This window comes from Protopterus annectens, chromosome 6.part0 (genome assembly GCF_019279795.1).
Source record: "Protopterus annectens isolate FY-2018-M chromosome 6.part0, PAN1.0, whole genome shotgun sequence".
NCBI lineage: Eukaryota > Metazoa > Chordata > Ceratodontiformes > Protopteridae > Protopterus > Protopterus annectens.
The window spans coordinates 1,902,903,563-1,902,925,309 of NC_056737.1; the positions used below are offsets into that span (position 1 = coordinate 1,902,903,563).

General features: G+C 40.2%; 1 protein-coding gene across 1 annotated transcript in view; it reads right to left on the reverse strand.

The window, feature by feature from the left end:
- The window catches only part of CFAP65 (cilia and flagella associated protein 65), a 2,328,717-nt gene that overhangs the window by 1,746,066 nt on the left and 560,904 nt on the right, over positions 1-21,747 (reverse strand). The window contains exon 7 of the mRNA XM_044075222.1: positions 8,558-8,703. Within this exon, the coding sequence (XP_043931157.1) occupies positions 8,558-8,703 (146 nt within the window). The remainder of the gene's footprint in view (positions 1-8,557; positions 8,704-21,747) is intronic.

Below are 21,747 nucleotides of genomic sequence, written 5' to 3' on the forward strand. Positions count from 1 at the left end.
TAAACATCTAGAAATCACAACTGACATCAACTGAAATCTGACCATCATATCCAACAATCCATCAAAAAGACCAATCAAAAACTCAGATTACTGTACAGAAACAAAAAATTCTTATCCATCACCCCAATGACTTCACTTGCTCAAACCTACCTCCTCTCCTGTCTATTCTATGCTTTTCCTATATTTACCCATCTACAAGTAAATCTTTTAACCAAACTTGAACAAACTTATAAACAGATAGCTATATTTGTCTGTAACTCCCCTTATAAATCACTTCACTGCCTTGCCCTCAAAGAACTACAGTGGCTTGAATTCCCTCAACTACTCCAACTCTCTCAGTTACAGACAACACACTGTCTTTTTTACAAACCTAAAAACTGCTCTTCTCTGTCCACCCTCCTAACTCTATACAAACCCTCTTGGTATCACTGTTCTGCTGACCAAATGCTACTTGACACCTTCAGGCAAAATAAAACAATAGGTAGACAACTCTACAAATGTTCCTTATCTCAAACTTGGAACTATCTCCCAACTTATTTACATTTTATTCAATCTCCAATCCATTTCAAAAGAGAATTAAAACACTACCTTGCTAACTCTCTTTCCTGTGCTTGTCACCACCCTACCTAATACAATTCTTCCCCAACCATCTTTCTACAACAATTTCTGCTCTCCTTTCTGGTATATTACCTTTATAATAACTAGTACCGTATTACCTTTAGCTGTGCTTGTGACTAACACTATACATAATCTCATATTTAGCTGTGCCTCTGGCTAACACTATACTTAAATCTCTTATTTTTTCTTCCACTTAGCTACTAAGCATCCCTGTCCTCCTCTCTCCTATTATAACTGTTTCTCTCATGCTCTGGAGTCTTCTATGTATTCCTTCTCACCCCTCTACTTAGACCTTCTATTTAATTACCTCTTCCAACTTGGTTCAAACATTAAGATGTATTCAGGGCTTAGTTTTTTTTTTGTTGTTATTGAAAATCTGCATTTTGTTCAATCTGTTCTTTTACTCAACTTCCATTTGGTAAAAATGTATGTAGTTATGTATTCATATTACCTAAATTAAACTGTTACTGTTGGTGTCGTGGATATTTTGCATGTGGAGCTTTTCTCTTGAGGTCTCGACTGAAAGTGGGTCACTGGCCCAGTTGGACTAACCTGATTAACAAATAAATAAATAAACAGGATTCTCACTAAATAGGAAAAGGTCAGACCAATGTCTTGACCAAATTTCCTCATTCACAAACAGCAATGAGATATACTGCATTTATTTGAATAGCACATAATATAAAGATGCTCTAAACATGATAAAGTGTTCAGAACAATTACAAGTAGATAGTGCAAACATATGCGTAAGATGAAGTAAACTAAATATACCTGAAATATTCATGTTTTAGCAAACAGCTGTGAGTCAATGAATTAGCTGAAAATGCCGAGTTTTGTCTATGTCCAAAAACTCATTAAAGTAAATGGCATATAATGCAGACAGAGAGCTGTCCCTTGATGTAGTCTGAAATTTGTGCATGTGGGCATGCATGCCCAAGAAAATGATGAGGCAAAATAATTTTCACACACAAGTCAATGGCAGCGCAGTGTGCAGTGCAAAACAGCCCACAAAAAGCAATACACAAGGTACGGGCAATTCAAAGACATCAACTAAACAACTGCATCATGGGGGGTGGAAATAGCATTATGTACAGCACAAGCAAATTAGCACATAATGCTATATAAATGAAGAGTTCCATGCAAATTAACTGTATAGTATATTCAGATGAAGAAAACCAAAATGCAGACTGATTTGGAGATGATTAAAAAGGAGCCACTGCACAGTGCTGTTTACCCATTTGAATGGTGAGATTTGCGGTGTTCATGCAGACATATTGGCAGCCGCTGTCACAGCCTATGCCGACAGTGTTGCTTGTTGCAGCCATACATGACAGATAGAGGTATAATGAATGACTAAGATTCATACAGGGTTAGTGCAGTGTACAGTGAAAAATAGTCTGGGAAGCAGCAATGCACAAGGTATTGGCGATTCAAAGACATCAAATAAATGACTGCATAATGGTGGAAACAGCACTTTATGTGGCACATGCAAATTAGGGTATTATGACATGTAAATGAAGAGCCTTATACAAACAAGCAACACAGGATATTCAGATAAAGAAAACTAAAATGCAGACTGATTTGGAGACGTGTAAAAAGGAGGCATTGTGTGGCCTCATTTACTCATTTTGAATGCTGAGATTTGTGCAGGAGTTATGCCAGGATCTGCAGAATAAGCAGTCCAGCAACATGCATTGGCAGCTCCTGTCACAGCCCATACTGACAATTTTGCCCGTAGCAGCCATACGTGATAAAGGAAGGGGTACAAGCAGTGCCTAACTTACAATCACCTGATAGATCAACAGATAGTGGAGCATTTTGGAGTGAGTAGAGATATTGTAATGGAGCTAGTCAAACTATGTTGTCCATAAACAGAACTGAGGACATTATAAGTGTGCATTCATTTCTGTGGAGACAAATTTATGTATATCATTAGTCATCTTAGATATAGAGACCTTCCAGCAACCTTCACTGAACATGTTAGGTATATTGTAGTTGTCAGCCTCAAAAATAGCAAGCCAGTTCTTTGACATTATGTTACAACAGATCGAGGAACATATTTGGTTCCCCAGGACACCACAAGAGAGAGACAGAGAAAGAGACAGCACCATCTGAGGCTTTTATGAAATAGCTCATGTTTCTAAGGTCCTGTTGCTGTCAAGGCCCCAGATGGTCCAGATGGCCACAGATATAAAAACAGGAAGGATTTCCTCTACCTGAGCTTCTAGGTAGTTTGTAATGCCCAAGGAATTATTCATAATGTGTCTGTGCACCACCCAGACAATCAGCATGATTCACATATAATGCATATGTTCAACCTATACCAGTGGTTCCTGTGAGGAGACTTCCCAGGTGATGTGAACACACCTGCCGAACAGATAGTTTTACACCCTATGGGTACCATGCATGTGAGGAGCAAGCCACAGATAATATGTTGTTTATTATGTGTTGCAAGATATGTAACCCTTAGGCCATGCAAGATATGTCCTACAGATTCCCTGTTAGTTGATCGAGTTTTCAGAAACTTGAACTCCATATGGTTGAGACCATATCATCAGGTTTTTGAAAACTTGAACCTTTTAAATGAAGATTGCGGTACAGTGAGGATTGTGAAATATTCCCTTTTCCTAACTGTAGTGTGATTTCAGAATTGGTATACATAATTTGCAGGGGGTGTGGAGCCTGTGGTGCAGGGGGAACTGCTCACATGTAAAAAATGTAGATTTTTGTGGGTTTTTTTTAGGACTGCCATGAGATGACACTTGTCAGTGTCTACTGAGTTGGCTTGCAGTGTTGGGAATGAATCTGGTCTGTGGCAAGGAAAGGGTGGGACCACAGGATTGTGCAGGTGTACTCTTAGCAGGTGTCCAATGTTTCGAGCCAAATTATCAATACTGCACATGACCTGGATGATGCCCAAGAACACAGATAGTAGGTCATGCAACCACAGTGACACTGATGTCATATCATTAATGTTCTGTATAATGTGACAATAGCCAGTCTATGCCTGACCATTCTGCATCTGGGTCTTCTCATGACAATGGACCACATGACCTGTAGAGGTAGACAGATTAGCACTCCCAATGGGTCTTATATATGTGCCTTTGGCTGGTACATCTGCTAGCAATAACCTCATCAGCATTCTTGTCTCCTTGTTCCAATACCGTAGGCCACTGTATAGCTGGTACATGACCTTATGCAAGTTACACAATGCACTCATCATCTCCACAATGCTATTAAGACTTGCCTGTACCTGGATCACTGACCTGCACATCCACTGATTGATACCAAGTATTATATACATATCAAGGACAATATCAGAGTTATGGTGTCACTGTATCTTTCCACTGTGGCGGTATGTCCATCTCAGAGGCAGTGAACTTTTGGATGTTACTTGAGCTGAAGACACAGGTGGATCCCATATGGCACTGTCACTAGAAGATGTCTGTCATTCTTTAGTGAGGTTGAGTGCTTAGCACTATCTCTACAGGGGACTTTGAACTGATGAATGTGGGTGATCCCTATCACCATACTGTTGCAGCTAGTACCAGAGATCAAGCATGTGTGCCATTTGCTTGTTGCCATCACTGTCAGTCACATATGCCATGCTGACGTGTGTTGCCCTGTTCTGCTGGTTCCTCCACCAGTGGATCCTGTGAAAGCATGGAAACACATCATGCCACTGCTAGCCCACTCATATAAACTTCCATATCCTCTTGTAGAATGCATACTGGTACACATGGAAAAAAGCACTGTACAATACATTGGAAGATGTATCATGCTGTGCAGGATGTTGCGCTTTTAGAATGGAAGTACCTGGAGAAACAAATATGAAGGCAGACCATGGTCAAGCTCTCTCTTCAGCAATGCAGTGGTGTGTGTATTATAGACTACTACAACAGACATTGTTAACCTTGTGCTTTCACTACTGCCACATTGATGGTTGGTATTTGGACAACCACATCCAAGCTACACCACCCCTGATTAGATCAGTAGCTGTGCAAAGGAAGCTAGATAACACTAATGAGTGTCATCTGTTTCCTGTTCAAATAGAGCCAGGTATGCATGTACCATTTAGCAAGAGGCGTATGACTTTTATGTCCAAGCATATGTCATGGTACACACATGGCACCATAATGCAGCACTACATTATATGACACATGATTCTCAAACATGCCCATGTTTGCATGGGAATATCATTCCTCAAGCAAGCCTACTGAGTAGTCATGGCTGCATCTGGGACTGGTAAAGAAACGGCTCATGTTTGGTGTGCTGGGACAGCAGGATATTCTTGTTTTTTCTGCATAGTGATTGTAAAAAGTGATAGCCCTTTGAAGAATGCTGACACATGTTATGAACTAGCATAGGTTCTGAAAAATGCTACAGGCATCACCAATTCTTGGCAATAGTTTTGCCATTGCTGTGATGACAAGAAGTGGAACCAGTCCAGCTTACTCATAAGTTCAAGGCTAAGTTTCAGGAAAATGAGACAAAGATGTACTGTAAGCATTTTTTTGTTCAGTGCCACTTTCTTGTATTTGACACACATTTTGTCTTGCAACTGCAGAGGGACATCACATTAACATGGATGAATGTTACAAAAAACAGGAGCACCTCTTTAAGAAGCAGGATATCTCTGTGTGATCATTTTATCATGTAGTATCATTCTTTGCAAATTTAGTTGTGGAAAATGAGGAAAAAGAGGCCACATTCACCTAGGTCTCTGTCAGTTGCTGTATCTGAGCTGGGTTGTCAGTGTCAATAAAGTCTACTTTTCAGAGGGGGGCCAACATTCATTTGTTGGAGGTGACCTGATATGGAGGGATCAATGGTGTCCTGTGTGAGAGTCGAGGATAGGGAAAAAAATCTTCTTTCCTGAGGGTAGACTACAGGGAGTCTTCAGCAATCTTCCCATTTGAGATTCAGATGTTGGTTTGTGCCAAGATGCACCAGTAGCCAGAAGCGCACCTCAGTACAATGGAGTGCTTTCTGGTTTTACTAATATATTTATGTGAAGAACAGGCCCACCCATCAGGCCTCCAAAGGAGAAACTGCCTTATAAAATCTGCTACCTAGGTGACTTACATCTAAGTTTGTTGCACTGTGGGCCAACATGGAAGCTAGCCATGCCACAAACCCTCCTTAAGCCCCTTCTCAGTGTGGTCCTCACTTATGTGTCATTTATTGTCCAACAGCTCTGGTCAAGAACTGTTCTGCCTTTACATGTATATGTCCATCTACTATCTTCCTCACATTTTGTGTGTATGCCACCATGTCTGTATGTTTCTTTGTTCAATACTTGTCTGTCTATCCATGCTACTTATCTTCTCCCACTACTGCACCCACAGCAATCCCACAGTATCTTCCCCAACTACCCTTTGCTTTTGAAAATGATAAAAAGGGGTTCTAGCTCACAAAAAATACCCTCCCCACACTATTCATGCATTATGTGTACCCTTCTGTGTTTACCTAGGATTCAGGTGTCTAGGCAGTGAGACATTTCCCTGTGGTAAATTTAGCTGGGAACACATAGATTAAGTGACATTCAGCTGCAGAGAAATATGGTTGTTGTAAATACCCTATGGGCAAAGAGAAGCCCATGCCCACAGCTTTAATAACCAAGTGCATGGGGCAGAAGAAGTAATGAGTGTTGTGCTCAGTGTACAGTACATGCCTATGTAACTACAACAGGTCGAAGTGTGCTACAGCAAGTTGGAAACCTTGCATGTTACAGTAATCACATTTATGCTCCAGTATGCATTTAGGTAATTTTCCCTAGACACTGTAATGGGAGTAGTGGTCCTCACACACCAATTATAAAGGCACTGCCTATTGTGTACTGCATTTTTATTGCCACTGACATGACCACTGGGCAGACTACTGCTGATACCTGCCATTCTGCCTGCTGTTTCATGTTATACTGGAGGCCATGGATATTATTTTCTCCCTGTACATTTGGTTGTTGAAGTTGGTTGCCTGGTACCTCATTCTTCTTTTTGCCCACAAGGAATTTGCAACAGACATATTTCTGTGCAGTTGAAGGTTACTTCAGCCGTGTGCCCCCAATCAAATGCACCACAGAGAAATGTCTCACTGTCTAGGTGCCTGAACCCTTCTAAAGGATATAAAGCCTGAAACTCAAATATATGTCATTATTTAATGACTTCACTCTTCAAAGATTTGCCAGAAAAGTATACCTTTTATATGGCCTGACCAAAGATATGAGGTGAAAATCTGAATAGCTGAGAAGTATGTGTCCATTGCTTTTTCATATGCTTTGTCTAGGTACAGGCACCTAGACAGTGAGGTATTTCCCTGTGGTGCATTTGACTGGGGGCACATGTCTGAAGTGACCTTCAACTGCAGAAAAATATGTCTGTTGCAAACTCTCTGTGGGCAAAAAGAAGAATGTGGTACCATGCAACCAACTTCAATAACCAAATGTACAGGGAGAAAATAATATCCATGGCCTCCAGTACAACATGAAACAGCAGATAGAATGGCAGGCATCAGCAAAAGTCTGGCCAGTGGGCATGTCAGTGGCAATAAAAATGCAGTGCACAATGGGCAGTGCCTTTATAATTGGTGTGTGTGTGGACCACTACTCCAATCCCAGTGGCTAGGGAAAATTACCTAAATGCATACTGGAGCATAAATGTGATTACTGTAGCATGCAAGATTTACAACTTTCTGTAGCACACTTCAACCTGTTGTAGTTATATAGGCATGTACTGTACACTGAGCACAACACTCATTACTTCTTCTGCCCCTATGCACTTGGTTATTAAAGCTGTGGGCATGGCAGCATGGGCTTCACTTTGCCAACAGGGAATTCACAATAACCATATTTCTCTGGAGCTGAATTTCACTTCATCTATGTACCCCCAACCAAATGTACCACAGGGTCTCACTGCCTAGGCACCTGAATCTGCTTTGTCTTTGCAACTTGGTAAGTATTCTGTTCTATAGTACAAAATATAGTATACCCAGTTATGTGGAATCTACATGAAACAATCAGAGGTTATTCATTTACAATGTTTTTTTTTTTTTACAGTGGCCTGGACCTGCTGAGATTATCGGAGTTAAAGCTGCAAAAATAAACAGTGCCCTGTAAGGCTACATGTAGGATCAGTGCACTGCATTAATAAAATCATAAGTTCACAGACAGTTACTAAGCATGTAGGCCAGGAGACCGCTGAGCACCCTGGCTCAATTTCCCAAATGCCCCAGAGCTTATTACATGATTTGCTTTAGTCGCACAATAGGCAAATGGAGGCTGAAATATCAAACTGTGTACCATAGGAAGTAGGTCCTGAATTTATCATAGTCTTACCCCTTTGTGCTAACTAATAGGGTAATAGCATTTAGTACATGTGCAGACATACATTTTTTCTAACATCCAAGAGACACACACACACGCGCACACAGCATTGATAAGACATACTTTTACTGCAACTCCTATGATCATAAAGGAAAGGATTCCCTGTGGTGTAGTTATATGAAATCTCTGGAAGCAGGCTGAAATACCAGGCTGTAGAGGCATAGCTACAGTCGTACACACACACACACACACACACACACACACACACACACACACACACACACACACACACACACACACACCCCCCTTCAATTGTAATGTTTTGCTATAATTTTAGTAACTAGTTTTAGAGGTGAGAAATACTGGCCCTATTTGGAATGCATAATAATCTCTTGAAGTTCTATGTCTCTTTCTGTCATATGACAACAGCAGCCTAGCCTGGTTAAATATACTTTAAGATCTGTAACAAATTCCATACACTGCATATGAACAGATTCACATACATTAAACAGCACTGCCCTTTCACATAAACAAGGACTGGTTTAACCATTTAGAGACTGAGTTAGTAGCTTATAGTATTTTTAGCATAAAAGGCATCAAGAAAAAAGTAAAACTTACTGGTGTTACATTCTGTATCTCAATGTATTTCTCCATAGTGCCTCCGACTGGCACACTACCAAAGTGAAGCACATACTGCGTTTCTTCTTCACTGCAGTTCTGAAGCACTTTGCCTGGAACTCTCACTAAGAGGTGGGGATATTTAGCTATAAAACACAAGTTTATTTTAGATGTTTTGTAAATGGTCCATCCATGATGGTTGCCATAATTTGTTTCTGCATCTTTATCACTTTACTCAAAATTTTAAAACATCTGGTAATTCAAGTGAAATATTAATAAGTGAATTGTTTCAATTATTTTACCTTAGTTATGCTTAAGCAGGACTTTCTGCTTTACAAACTTTAAACTGAGGAAGAGCTGTGTATATTAAAGTGTAAAAGAAATCTAGAGTTATAAAAACTGTTCAAGAGAGGGTAGAAAGAGAATAAGTATGAACAATAAACTATTCAACAAATTTCAACAATTCTCAAAACAATAAGATAATCATGAAGTAGAGAAGTTAGTTTTACTGCTACAGTGACCTCTACCCAAGATCTAGTACCTCACATCTGTACCATCTTTCTTGGGGGGGGGGGTCACTGGTTGCAATACATCACTGCATATGCATAAAAAAACAAACAATAATAAGTAATCCCTGATAGGTGGACAGTTACAAGATCACATCTGTAGTACAGCCATGCAAGAACCAGTCCTACCATTTGATGAGTTTTTAGTTTGTAGTGTTTAGTGGATGTATGGTCAGTATATCCACAGTTGTGGTGCTGCAGTAGCGTTGTCGCCTCACAGCAAGACGTTATACCATTTGATTCTCAGCTAGAGCGTCTTCTGTGGAGACATGCGTGAATGGGCGTACCTTCGTTGAAGGTTGTGCATTAGGGCCGGCAACTCAGCACGTAAAAATCAACTGCCAATCATTAGCAGACCGGAGTTTCGCTGTGGCGACCCCTAATCGGGAAAAGCCAAAAGACACAACAACAAGTGGAAGTATGGTCAGTACTCCACTCTGCAAACTTTAGCATGTCCTGACTAGAAGAATTTCTAAATTATGCGGCAGATGCAGCCACTACAGATGTAGAATGAGCTCTAACAGAATTTAGTAGTGGTTGTTGTGGTCATCATTGCAAAAGGTGATACAATGAGCTAGGCAGTTTGATTAAGCCTCTTTTGTAACAAACAGGCCAAGACCACCATTTCAAATTAAACAAAAAGATTTTTAATTTTCTTGTGAGAATATTTCTTAGAATGATATTTCAGCTACCTGTGGTCATCCAGAGTATCCAACAGATTTTTTTGAATGTTCTGGTAAAAAAAATAAAAAGCTGACACCTGGATTTAAGGTTGAAAGAGATTGCAGAAACAACTTTGGCAAACAGAAAAGATTAGTTTTGGTGAAAGCATCTCAATGTGAAAGTCTATGTAGAGAAGTGTTACATATCAAAATTTAAAAGAATATGGAACGATCTTAATACTCACTTTTGAAACCATCACTTTTTGGAATTCCTGCCTGCAGGACCCTGATGACTGTCCTGACTTCCAGACCTTTTCCTTCCTTCCTGACTTTGGTCAACATCCTCTCATTCAGACATCAGGACATAAGTGCCATAAAAGGGGCTTCAATTTACATCATCTTCAGATCTTAATTGCTGCAGCCCATATGTGTTTCTAAGCTGAAGAAAGAGTTATCAGCCCAGCAGAAATGCAGCTGTTATAGCTAGGTTATCTGGCAACCTGGAAAGTTACCTGAACAAAGAAGGTTCTCTGTCAAAGTTGAAGATCCAAACAGAAAATAGAAAAGATCTTATGCTCTGAAACTGTAGCAGACTGATTGCAACACATTTTAACAAATGTCCTACCATTGTTAAAATACCAAGTATGAATGCATGAAATGATTCAGAACTTCGTCTTTGACCTCAAATGCAGTATCAGAATTCATTTTGAATGCCAGTGCTGAACTACCAAACCACTGGCAATTATTAATTGTGCCCTCTAAAACCTTGTGCCTGGGCAGCTACCCCTTTTGCACAACTGTAGCTATGCCTCTACAGCCTGGTATTTCAGCCTGCTTCCAGAGATTTCATATAACTACACCACAGGGAATCCTTTCCTTTATGATCATAGCAGTTGCAGTAAAAGTATGTCTTATCAATGCTTACCATGAAGATCCCACTTCCAGAAGTGCAATCTATGTCAAGCCTGAGGTGAATTTGTGGATGCCCATCAAGTTGTCTAGGATTTTCTTGAAGAAAAGTGAGGGTGTCACTCTGTTTATCATGTAAAGGAATTTGTTTGAAAAATGTAACAACTGGTTAAAAAAATTTACCTCTCCAATGTACTTTATTTAAGTGTTGGTAGAGGGTTAAATCCTAAGTCTGTGTGGTTCTGGAGCGGTTTGCTTCATGGGGGTACAAAAAGACCTTGGAGGAGTCTATAAGAGAAAGCACAGGGAAAGGACCACAAGCATGTCTTGGAAGCTAAACTTTTTTTTAGATCAACAATCATTTTAGTTGGGTACTTTTGGGGTCTTTCTAGTTGCAAGTACTTATTAACATTATTCTGCATGTTTGTTAAGGCCTAACAGTGACAGTGATACTGAGTTTTTTTGAAAAAAAATACTAAGATTGCATATGTTAAACAAATTTCACACAAGGATTTTCATAGTTTGTGAGTCTCGGTCTAGTAATGTGCAGATGTATGCATCTTTCTAAAATGTTTATGAATGGAAAAACAGTTTGGTTACTTTTGCTGTGGGAAAGCAAAACAACCAAGACAAAGCTTCCTTCTGGTGGAAGTGATGTATTACAGCACAACAAGGAACTGAAATGTATAGCAATGTGAGCTTTGTCTTTATTCTGTCATGTCTTCTCCCGGAAGAACATGATAGTCTGCGAATGGTCTTTTCTCTGTTTGTGTGTATTTTTAATATTTCTGTAATTTAGATTAATCAAGACCAATATTTTTAATAAGAGTTAATCTAGCATCAGTGGATATTTTTTTCTAAAACTCTCTGGGACTACATCACTCAAAAGTAGGCATGTGTCTGGTCCTGTACCCCCATGATGTTATCTAAGCCTTCAAGAACATCCCCTAGAAATGCAAGTATTGTGAAAAATAACTGAAGGAGGAAGAATAGAATGATGACAGCATGAGTAAATTTAAAGGTTTTCCTAGGTTTGGCAACTCCAGACCCAGATAGATGTTTTTCCTTTGTGTCAGTTTTGGCTGAGATCTCTCTCACAAACCCTACTGAGGCTACCATGTCATTAGCGTATGTATGCTGATCCAGAATGAAACCATTGTGATGGTGGTTGATTTGGAGGGCTCTCTGAAGGCCATGCAACTGAGTCTCACTCTTTGCTTAGCAAAAGGGAAGGTGGTATCCATTCATTTTAGTTGCAGAGATTATTCTCTTACATTAGGTTGAGACCTTCAGGTTCTGACCATGTACTAAGGCCTCTAAAATGGCACTGTCTGAGAAAACATAGAAGCTGAACTCATCATCTACAAGCTTGCCACAGCCTGCTTGAATTCTTAGCTTAACGCATTTCCCAATCCTTGTCCAATGACTTATTCCAACTGGCTCAGTTTTCTTAAAGCCAAGCAGTCAGGTCTAGGTATCTCAGAAGTGTCAGGGATTCCTTCTAACAAAGGAAATATTAATTTTGTCTTAGAACAGGATTCAGGTATCTTAGATCCAGAAGTGGATGACCTGGCCTACTTTGGTCAGATGTCCCATATATATGAATCAGACACCAAGAACCCCTTATCCTCTGCTACCAGAAGATCTGTCATTAGGAGACACATTTTCATAGTATGAGAGAAGAGCTCCAGTGGGATGTCAAATAGTACTCTAAGGCCCAACTGACATACAGAACAGTCATGGGCTTGCCAAAGCCAAACAATTACTGTTTTTCCATTCATCAACATTTTAGAAAGATGCATACATCTCCCCATTACTAGACCCAGACTCACTTTCTGTTGCTTCACTGAGAACTGACCAGTTCTGTAGGGTGCAGGATTATCATTTTACTGCAGCAACCTGTTGGCTGATCCAACACTGGCATCCCTGGATCCAGCAAGGGGTCATCTATGATTCCATCAAAGAACCTCATTCCAATGTTAGGTAAAATTTTCAACCACTTTGAGAAGAAACGTTAACACACCCGCTAGCCTTGCCTTCAGGGCGTTGAACTGCCAGACACAAATACTTAAGTTCCAGGAATCCCTCCTAGACAAGCTGAGGGCTAAGTTAGAGGAGATCAATGATAAGGACCAGAAGCAGGGGATGCTTCACTTATGTAGCCTCTCCACTGTGATGACTAAGTACTCGAAAAAGTGTGGCTATGACAACTTGAATTCAATAAACATAGATGTGAATGATATTAAGAATTAAACCAGATGGGCCATTCTGGTGGCATAGATAGATAAGGCTATAATTATGGCCTAACTTACCCGGGTTTGATTAGCAGCTCAGGTGACTGACAGGGCAGCAGGTAGGGATGGGCATGCTTGTCCTGGGGGGAGGGCACTCATTGGTGATGCTTCCTAACCAGAGGTGTGGTCCAAAGAGAAGAACTCTACTTGGATGTGAACAACAAGAGTGGAAGATGGAGAACGGGAAAAGTGGTACAGCATATAATAGAAAAGAAACCCTCACCAAATGGAAGCACAGATGGCCGAGACTCCAGGATGACCTTATGATCTTAAGATCCACAACCAACCCCAGCAACACTGGAGGAAGTCTGGGAGGGATATGAGAATGGCTGGTAAATCTGGTGTGGATATGGCGGCACAGGTTACTGAGATGGTAATTCTGAGGTCTGAGGGGACCAAAAAAATTTTAAAAAGAAAGAACTGTATCAGATATTTGTAAAAGTATAAATGCTGGAAATAAATGTACACTATGATTTAAGTTGTTTATTAGATAGTAAATCTATACCTGAGGTTAAGAGGATGCATTTTCTGGTGTTGTGGGGAAAATATAGTCTGGTTAATGGGAACAAATTAATGTTGTGGAATATCAGTATGAGTTAATATTAGTGATTTAAAAATAAAGTATGTGACTATTGTTAGACTAGGAACAGTATTAGTAATTGATATAAAAGTTAAAGGAGGCCCAATTAAGTTAACTGTCATCTATGAAAATACTAACTTAAACCAAAAAGAATTGTTTGAAGAATTAAAGAAACCAAATATGACCTTCCTTTTCTTGTTATGTTTTCAGCCCACAATATTCACAGAATACAGACTTCTGAGAATAAAATCTGCAGATTCATTTTATTAGCAGACCCCAAGGTGTACTATTGCAGTTTGCTAAAAAATTCCAGTTGGGTTTCAGTGCCTCATAGGGACACATCTTCTAAATACTCTGCTTCACAAGGTTGTAATCATGGTTACTGCACACCTTTAGAAGTGAAAGTACCATTCCAATACAACTCTTATCTACTCAGAAGTATACAGGACAACAATTTATTTCTAACACACTCTTCATTTAAAACTGCTGTGAGTAAAACAGCCTTTTCTAGACTGGGGACTGCTACACCATCCTTCTGACATCAAAAATCTAGAAACCAATGTTTGTGGCTTTCGGCCTTTCCCGGTTAGGAGTCGCCACAGCAGAACTCTGGTCCGCTAATGATTGGCAGTAGAGTTTTACGTGCTGGCTTGCCGGGCCTAACGCACAACCTTCAACGAAGGAACGCCCATTCACACATGTCGCCACACAGAAGACGCTCCAACTGAGAATCGAATGGGCAACGTCTAACTGTGATGCAACAACGCTACCACAGCACCACCACCACAGTAAAAAAAAGAAACCAATAAAAGCTTCAAATATGCACTTAAAAAACATCTCTTTACTGCATCTACCTACAACTGTTACCATGACAATGGTTAGGTTATTTATCATCCCATATTGTGATTAATAGAATACATTTAAGAAACTTTTCTCAGCCTCTTAATGTGGTACCATATACATACATTTCACATGCATATATGAGTTTTTGTATTATATATACAATTGCATTGTATTTTACGCATATCTTAGTTTTTTTTTATTTTACATTTTATTTTACATTTGTTTACCAGAAGGTCCAACTGGGCAGAGAAACCCGTTTTCAGTGGAGGCCTGGGGAGAAAAGCTCCACTATAGTACATATAAACACATTATCTGAAGTAGTGTAAATTAACAAAATAAATGGAAATTGAAATACAGTAATAGGGAAAGATACTTTGTTGACCCAGCATACTGATCAGCTTGTGGGATGCTATGGTACACAGGGTTTTTTGGCAAATACATAACATTATGTTAACCACATGACAGACAAAAAAAACATAGTTCTTAACCTAATAAAGGATATAGTTTTTTTCTTGCCAAAAGCATAACATTATGTTAATCTAATGACAGACAAAAAAACATAGTTCCTAACCTACTAAAAGACAGCGTCACACGATAAGAGGAGACTATGTATATTTTAGATGATTAGTAGTGTGTTTTTTGGAACCACAGAACATCACAATGTCCTTACCTATTAGAAGATAAGTATTATCAATATTTTATTTGTGGGTGTATGAGAATTGAGACAGGGAGTAATGTAAGGGATGGGCTAGGAGGAAGAGAGAAATAGTGGTGTGAGAAAGCAGGAAGGGGTAGGGATGGGGGGAGTAGTGTGGATGTAGAATGTGTAGGGAAGGAGAGAGTTGTAGGGGTCAGTCTGGGGTATTGCAGAGTAAGTAGAGTACAGAGAGAGAAAGCAGGGAGGGGTTAAGGGATGGGAGGAGTAGTGTGTTAGTAGATGGTGTAGAGAGGGAGAGTGATGTCTAAGGTGTTAGATTTAATCACTTTCAGAAGGGGTTTGTCTGAAGATCTAAGTATTCTAGTGCTGTTTTATACCTGTAGTATATTTTAGAGTGCATGGCAGTTATAAGGTTTATGAATTATGGAGTGGGCTGCAATTGGTTGGTTCTGGGATAGTAAATTTGGTAGTTCCACCCAGTTTAGGTACCGAAGGGTAGAGCAGTGGTGGGTTCTGTAGGGATGATTAGTAGCAAATCTTGCTATTTTATTATAACATGTCTCTAATGTATTCATATCAGATTTACAGAGGTTTGAGAAAATAGGGGAGGTGTATAGGAGGGTAGAGAGCAGGTGTGTTCTGGCTATGGAGTCTTGGGTTGTGCTAATGAGGTAAGGTTAAGTTTGGATCTATAGAGTAATCCAAGCTTTATGTGAATGTTTTTTATGGATAGTGCTACGTGTTTATCAAATTTTAGGCAATTGTCTAGTGTTACCCCGAGGGGTTTGGTGTGTTTGACAGGTTCAATTTTGGTATTGTTGGTGGAATATATAATGAATGGGGGGAGGAGGTTCTGTGTATTGGCATTAGTGAATAGTATTAGTTTTGTTTTGTTAGGGTTGAGTATCAGTTGGTAGTCTGAGAGATAACTTTTGATGTCTGAGAAGGATGTTTGGGTTCTTTCTAGGAGTTCTGGTATGGTTTGAGCTGAGCAAATGAGGCTGGAGTCATCTGCATATTGTATAATGCAGGCTAGTTGGGTGGCTGTCCAAAGTTTGTTTGTGAAGATGGTAAATAGTGGGGGACCAAGGATACATTCTTGTGGCACCCCTACTGAGACTGGTAATAGGAGAGAGAGAATGTTTTGCCACCTGACTGCGTGTTGTCGATCTGTTACATAATTATACAACCAGGACAGTGTTGACTTGTAAAGATTCAGGGAAGCTAGTTCACTGAGTAGTTTTTGATGTGATATTGTGCCAAATGCCTTAAACATGTCAAGAAAGATGGAGGATACATGGTGACCCTTATTCCTTAGCTCATTCATAGTGTTGGTGAAGCTAATTAGAGCTGTAGTTGTGCTGTGCTTGAGTCTAAATCCATGCTGGATAGTGGAGAGTAGGTTGTTGCTTTCTAAGTAGTGAAGAGGTTGTACATGAATGCATTTTTCAAGGATTTTGGCCAGTGGTGGAAGTATTGTTATTGGTCGGTAATAATGGAAAAAATCTGTGGAAGAGGCACCTTTGTGCAAAGGGATGGTATGTTAGATTTTCCAGAGCGTGGGGATGTATTGTTCTGATATGGACCTGTTGATAAGTAGTGAGTTAGGGTAAGATATGGACTCTGCTGCTAGTTTGAGAAATTTGGTTGGAAGTTGGTCAGTGGTAAGGGTGGTGGGTTTAGTTTGAGTAGAAGCATTTTGATGGTACTTGTTTGGATTCGAGTGATACAAAAAGTTTTAGAGCTAGGTTCTGAAAAAGTTGGAATTGAAGGAGGTACATTGCTGTAATTTTATATGAGGGATAATATTGAGTTTATGAATTGGAAGTTAAATTGCGAATCTATAACATCTGTGGTATTTGTGGTGGCAGGTGAAGGAGTAGTAGTTTGACCAGGATTGAGGAGCTGATTTGTGGCTGCCCAGAATTTTTTGGGATTATTTATGTGATTTTGTTGGGTTGAAGTATAATATGCATTTTTATCGATATTGATTTGTTTTTTGGCTTGGTTTCTGAGTTGTTGGTATGCTTCATAGGAGGTTGTTTTTGGTCACTTGATATTGTGACCAGGCTCTGTCTCTTTGTTTAAGAAATTGCAGGGTGTCCTTGATATGCCATGTTGAACTCATAGCTTTTACTCGGATCTTTCTAAAGGGTGCTTGGCTATCTAGTGTATCTAGGAAACCTTTAATTAAGTATTTGACTGCAGAATCAATATGGAGATATTTTAGGGGGTCTAGTTGCATTGTTTGAAAAGGGAATTGAAGGTTTTAGAGGAAAAATTGCCATCGTTATAGACGTGTTTATATATATAATGTTTTTAAGGGTATTCTTGCTGCCTAAGTAGATATGCGGGATGATGGTCGCTGAGACTATCTGGGAGGCATCCAGTGAGGTAACCAAGTGAGGGCCTATTTGTTAGTGTCCAATTAAGAATGAATTTCTTGTTTCTTCAGTTGTTGATCCTGATGGGGGAAAGAATTAGTTGAGAGAATCCATAGAGATTAATAAAGTTGGTAGGGTCTTCAGAGGACCAGGTGGACCAGTCTGAGTTAAATTTACCCATTATGATAGTTTCTTCATGAAAAGTACAGGTAGTCCAGCTGAGAAGGTTTTCAATGGGGGATAGAGGTGGCTATAATTATGATGTGCTTTTCAGAGTTTAGTTAAAGACATGAGATTAGTATCTCAGAATTGGAAAAGTCTGGGAGTTCAAATATCAGGCGTGCCAGTTTAAGTGTATCTTTATAAATTAAGACAATTCCACCACCATGTTTGTCAGTTCTATCAAGTCTGTGTAAGCTGTAGCCTGGTGTTAGGATTTTTGTATCCTTTATGTGGAGTTTGAGCCATGTTTTGGTTATTACTACAATGTCAAGTTTGTATAGGGTGAGGGTTGAATGGAATTTATAAACTTTACTTAGGATACTTCTTAGGTTAATGTTTAAGAATATGAGGTCTGAATCATTGTGTGGAAGGTTTCTGATGGTGTGTGAGCTTGTACTGTGTGATGTGAAAACAGTCTGTATTTGAGGTCCTGGATTAGGATGTATGTCCCCACATAGTTTAAGGTAATTGGCTTTAGATAGCAATAACTAACTTATCTTGTGCAACAGTTTGGTGAATGTACTGATGATGTGATGTTTTGTCTGCAAGTCTGTGTTTTCTGGGTGTAAAGAGTTCTACGTAGGAGCTGTTATAGAGGTGGGGTGATATGTGTAGACTTGTTGGATTAGAGAAGTGGAGTAATGCCTGGGTTAGTGGGAGAGAAGCTGTTAGAGATGTGTTGATTCATAGGATCATAGGAGGTTACTAGGCTAACAGCCCCAGGGCCCTTACAAGCCTAGCCAAGTTCAGCCTGTGTTCCCAAGGGTGCCTGTTTCAAGTAGACACTAAAATCAGCACCTATTGCCCCTGTCCAAGAGGGACACAGGTGGAACTCCTAAGGTGAATTTCTGGTTACCCATCTAATCATCCAAATTATGCTTAAATAGGGCCAACAAGGGCCTTTGTTTAACATGAATAGGAAGATTGTTCCAAAGGTGGGGCAACCTCTGTGAGACAAATTTGTCTCTCCAGCAAGTTATGTTGATGTCACATACCAAGTTAAGATCCTTTGAGCAAGTGACCCATGTGCCATTCGACTTGCGAATGTACAGCACTTCCATTAAAGCTATGTCAGAGATTGCACTATGTGCAACACAGAGTAAAGTGACAATGATTTCAGTCTGTCTGCATAAGACAGATCTTGAAGACCCTGAATTTTCTTTGTAAGGAACCTTTGTTTTCTCTCCAATTGCTGCAGGTGTTTGGAAAGGAACATACCAAAGGGACCACTGTACTCTATTATTGGCCTGATAAGGGAAGAGTACAGGGGGTTATAACCTCTTTTTTTCTGGAGGCAATGCCCTTACTTATGAGTCGAGCAATATAAAATGCCCTTCTTATGACTGTGGAGACATGGTGATCGAAGTTAAGGTTGCTGTCAACCTGTGTACCTAGATCTCTCACCACTGATTGTGTGCTTAGGGTATTGTTATTGATGTGGTAGTTTATAGGAACATCACCCTTGCTGAAGGGGATGATAATGTATTTTTTTGCATTAAGTTTAAGACCACAACTTTGGCACCAGTCATTAGTCTGCGTAAGACCTTCTTGCAGGAGGTTGACATTACTAGGGGTTTCAATGATCACTCCCAGTTTGTAGTCGTCAGCAAACTTTGTCAGCCACAGTCTTTCAGTTTTATGCTGTACTTCAGAGAAGTAGATTCTAAACAGTAGGGGTCCCAGAACCGAAAACTGTGGAACACCACTAGTTACGGGTCTGCTGGAGGAGAGGGAGCCCCCTATTGTGACAGTATAAGTTCTAACAGTGAGCCAGTTTGCAACCCACCTGACAATATATGGGTTGATACCCAGCTGGATGTGTTTTTCAATGATGCCTGAGTTGGGGATTGTGTCAAACACCTTGGCTAAGTCCAGGTAGGCTGTATGCACAGATTTGTTCTCATTTAGGGCTTTGGTGACTGTCTCGAAGAAGTCCACCAAGTTTAACAAGATGCTCTTCCCTTGACAAAGCCAAACTGGGTGAGGTTGAGCATTTGCAAATTTCCTATATCTTTGTTAATAAGGTCTATGATGATTTGTTTCATGGCCTTGCAGATAAGGCTGGCCAGTCTAATGGGTCTATAGGTCCTGAGGTCTGTGGATGCACCCCCTTTGTGCAAAGGGATGACGGTAGCTGTTTTCCACTCTGCTGGGATGAAGCCAGTGCTTAGGTTGTGATTGAAAAGAGTGATAAATGGTGATGCTAATTCCTGCTTTAACCCATGTAGAACACAGCCTGGGATGTTGTCTGGTCCCATACAGGCTGCATTTTTGGCCTTGAAGAGGGTATTTAAGACCTGGTCCTCAAGATGCTAGGTGGGGGACAGGTGTTTGAGATGCTTTGGGGTATATGTGGGAATATCCATAGGTTCTATATATGTAGTACCATTAACTACACGTTCAGCGCAAATCTGGTCCTCACCTTTGACATTACGGATGTAACTAAAGAATGCCTTGTGGTAATCCTTAGGGAAGCTAATTTGGATTTGTAGCTAGCTTTGGAGGACTTCACTTCACTAAGAGTATTATTTGATTGTTTAAGTTGAGGATTGAGTGTTTCCAATTTTGAGACTGCTCCTTCTTACTCTTAGACAGCAATTTCTTTCTCCTATTGTATAGCCAATTAATGGCAGTTGATTACCAGGCAGGTTTCTTTTTCCTTGAAGATCTTGCTTTGGTTCTATCAGGTATGGCAGAGTCAATACAACTGTACAGGTGCTTGTATAAAGCATTGGTATATAACTCAGCATAGGTGCCTGTTCCATCAGTGGGGGGAGGGGCTATGGAGCTCTTTATGCCATCACATAAGAGACTGTAATTGACTTTGGAAAAGTTTTTAAGTCTAGTTGTTGCTAAGGAGAGGGTTTGTTATGGTTACTTCTAGTGAGACTGATTTGTGGTCAGATCTCATCAGGGATGGCCACACAATGGGGGTGGTACAGCGGTCCCCCATGTTGGTGAGCACCGGGTCCTGAATGTTTGAGCCCCTTGTGGGTGTGTCAACTAGCTGGTCCAGGGAATCAGAGTTAATGAAGTCCAGGAAACTTTGGTCAAGTGAGTTAGAGCATGTATAATTTACCCAGTCTATGGATGGGTAATAAAACTAATCCAAAACCAAGGTGTTTGGCTGCATCTTGATTGACTCAAGTAGATCCAAGAAGGCTGAGTGGATGTCCTGATTCATGGAGGGGGGTCTTATAGCTGGCAATGACCTGAAGAGGGGTCTTACCTATGGTCAGTTTCACCTGAAGTAATTCAAGGGAATTGTGCTGTTTAACCAATCTAGAGGTGTGTTTACCTTTAATGAATATTGATACACCACCTCCTTTAGTTCTCACACCTTCAGATTGTGGTCTGAATGTGTGGAGGGAAATGCAACCAGGTATAGTAGGAGTGCTCTCTGCAGCCTTAAACCAGGTCACAGTAACTGCAGAAATGTCAGCATCTTCCAAGGTGAAGACTACTTCCACTGAGTGCAGTTTCTGGTTTAGACTACTAGCATTTAGCAGCATAACCTTGAGGTTATTTTTAGAGTTTATTTTTACATCGGGAATTTTGTTCTTCTGACATTACCTAAAAAAGGCACTATGGGGATGGCAAGAGCCTTAGCCAGTAACTGAAATCCTAGGGGGTGACAGATAAAGACCATCTCTGGCATCTGTCGACTATGTCATCCTAGGCTAACAGATACTGGATCGCCTTTGAATGTCACCAGAAAGTAAGCCAATTGTTGTAGTCAATCATTTTTTTTGTATTGAGGTATCATCCTAGGAAAAGGTAAAATACTGCTTAAGGCTAGGGACATACCTGCCTGAGACACATAATCCAAGAACTCAGTCATGTCTGTCTTCATATAGTCCAGTGAGGTACGTCTCTAGTCATTCACACCAACATGGAATATGACAGAGTCATAGTGCCTGTTGTTGAGAGACTTGAGTGGTGTGTGTATTGTGGCAAATCCTGGCACCTGACAAACAGCTGAATGTGACATTTTCCTTATCCCACCTGGAGAGAGTGACATCTGTGTGTCTCATAACTGAATCAGCTATGACTAAGATGTTTGTTTTTGTGT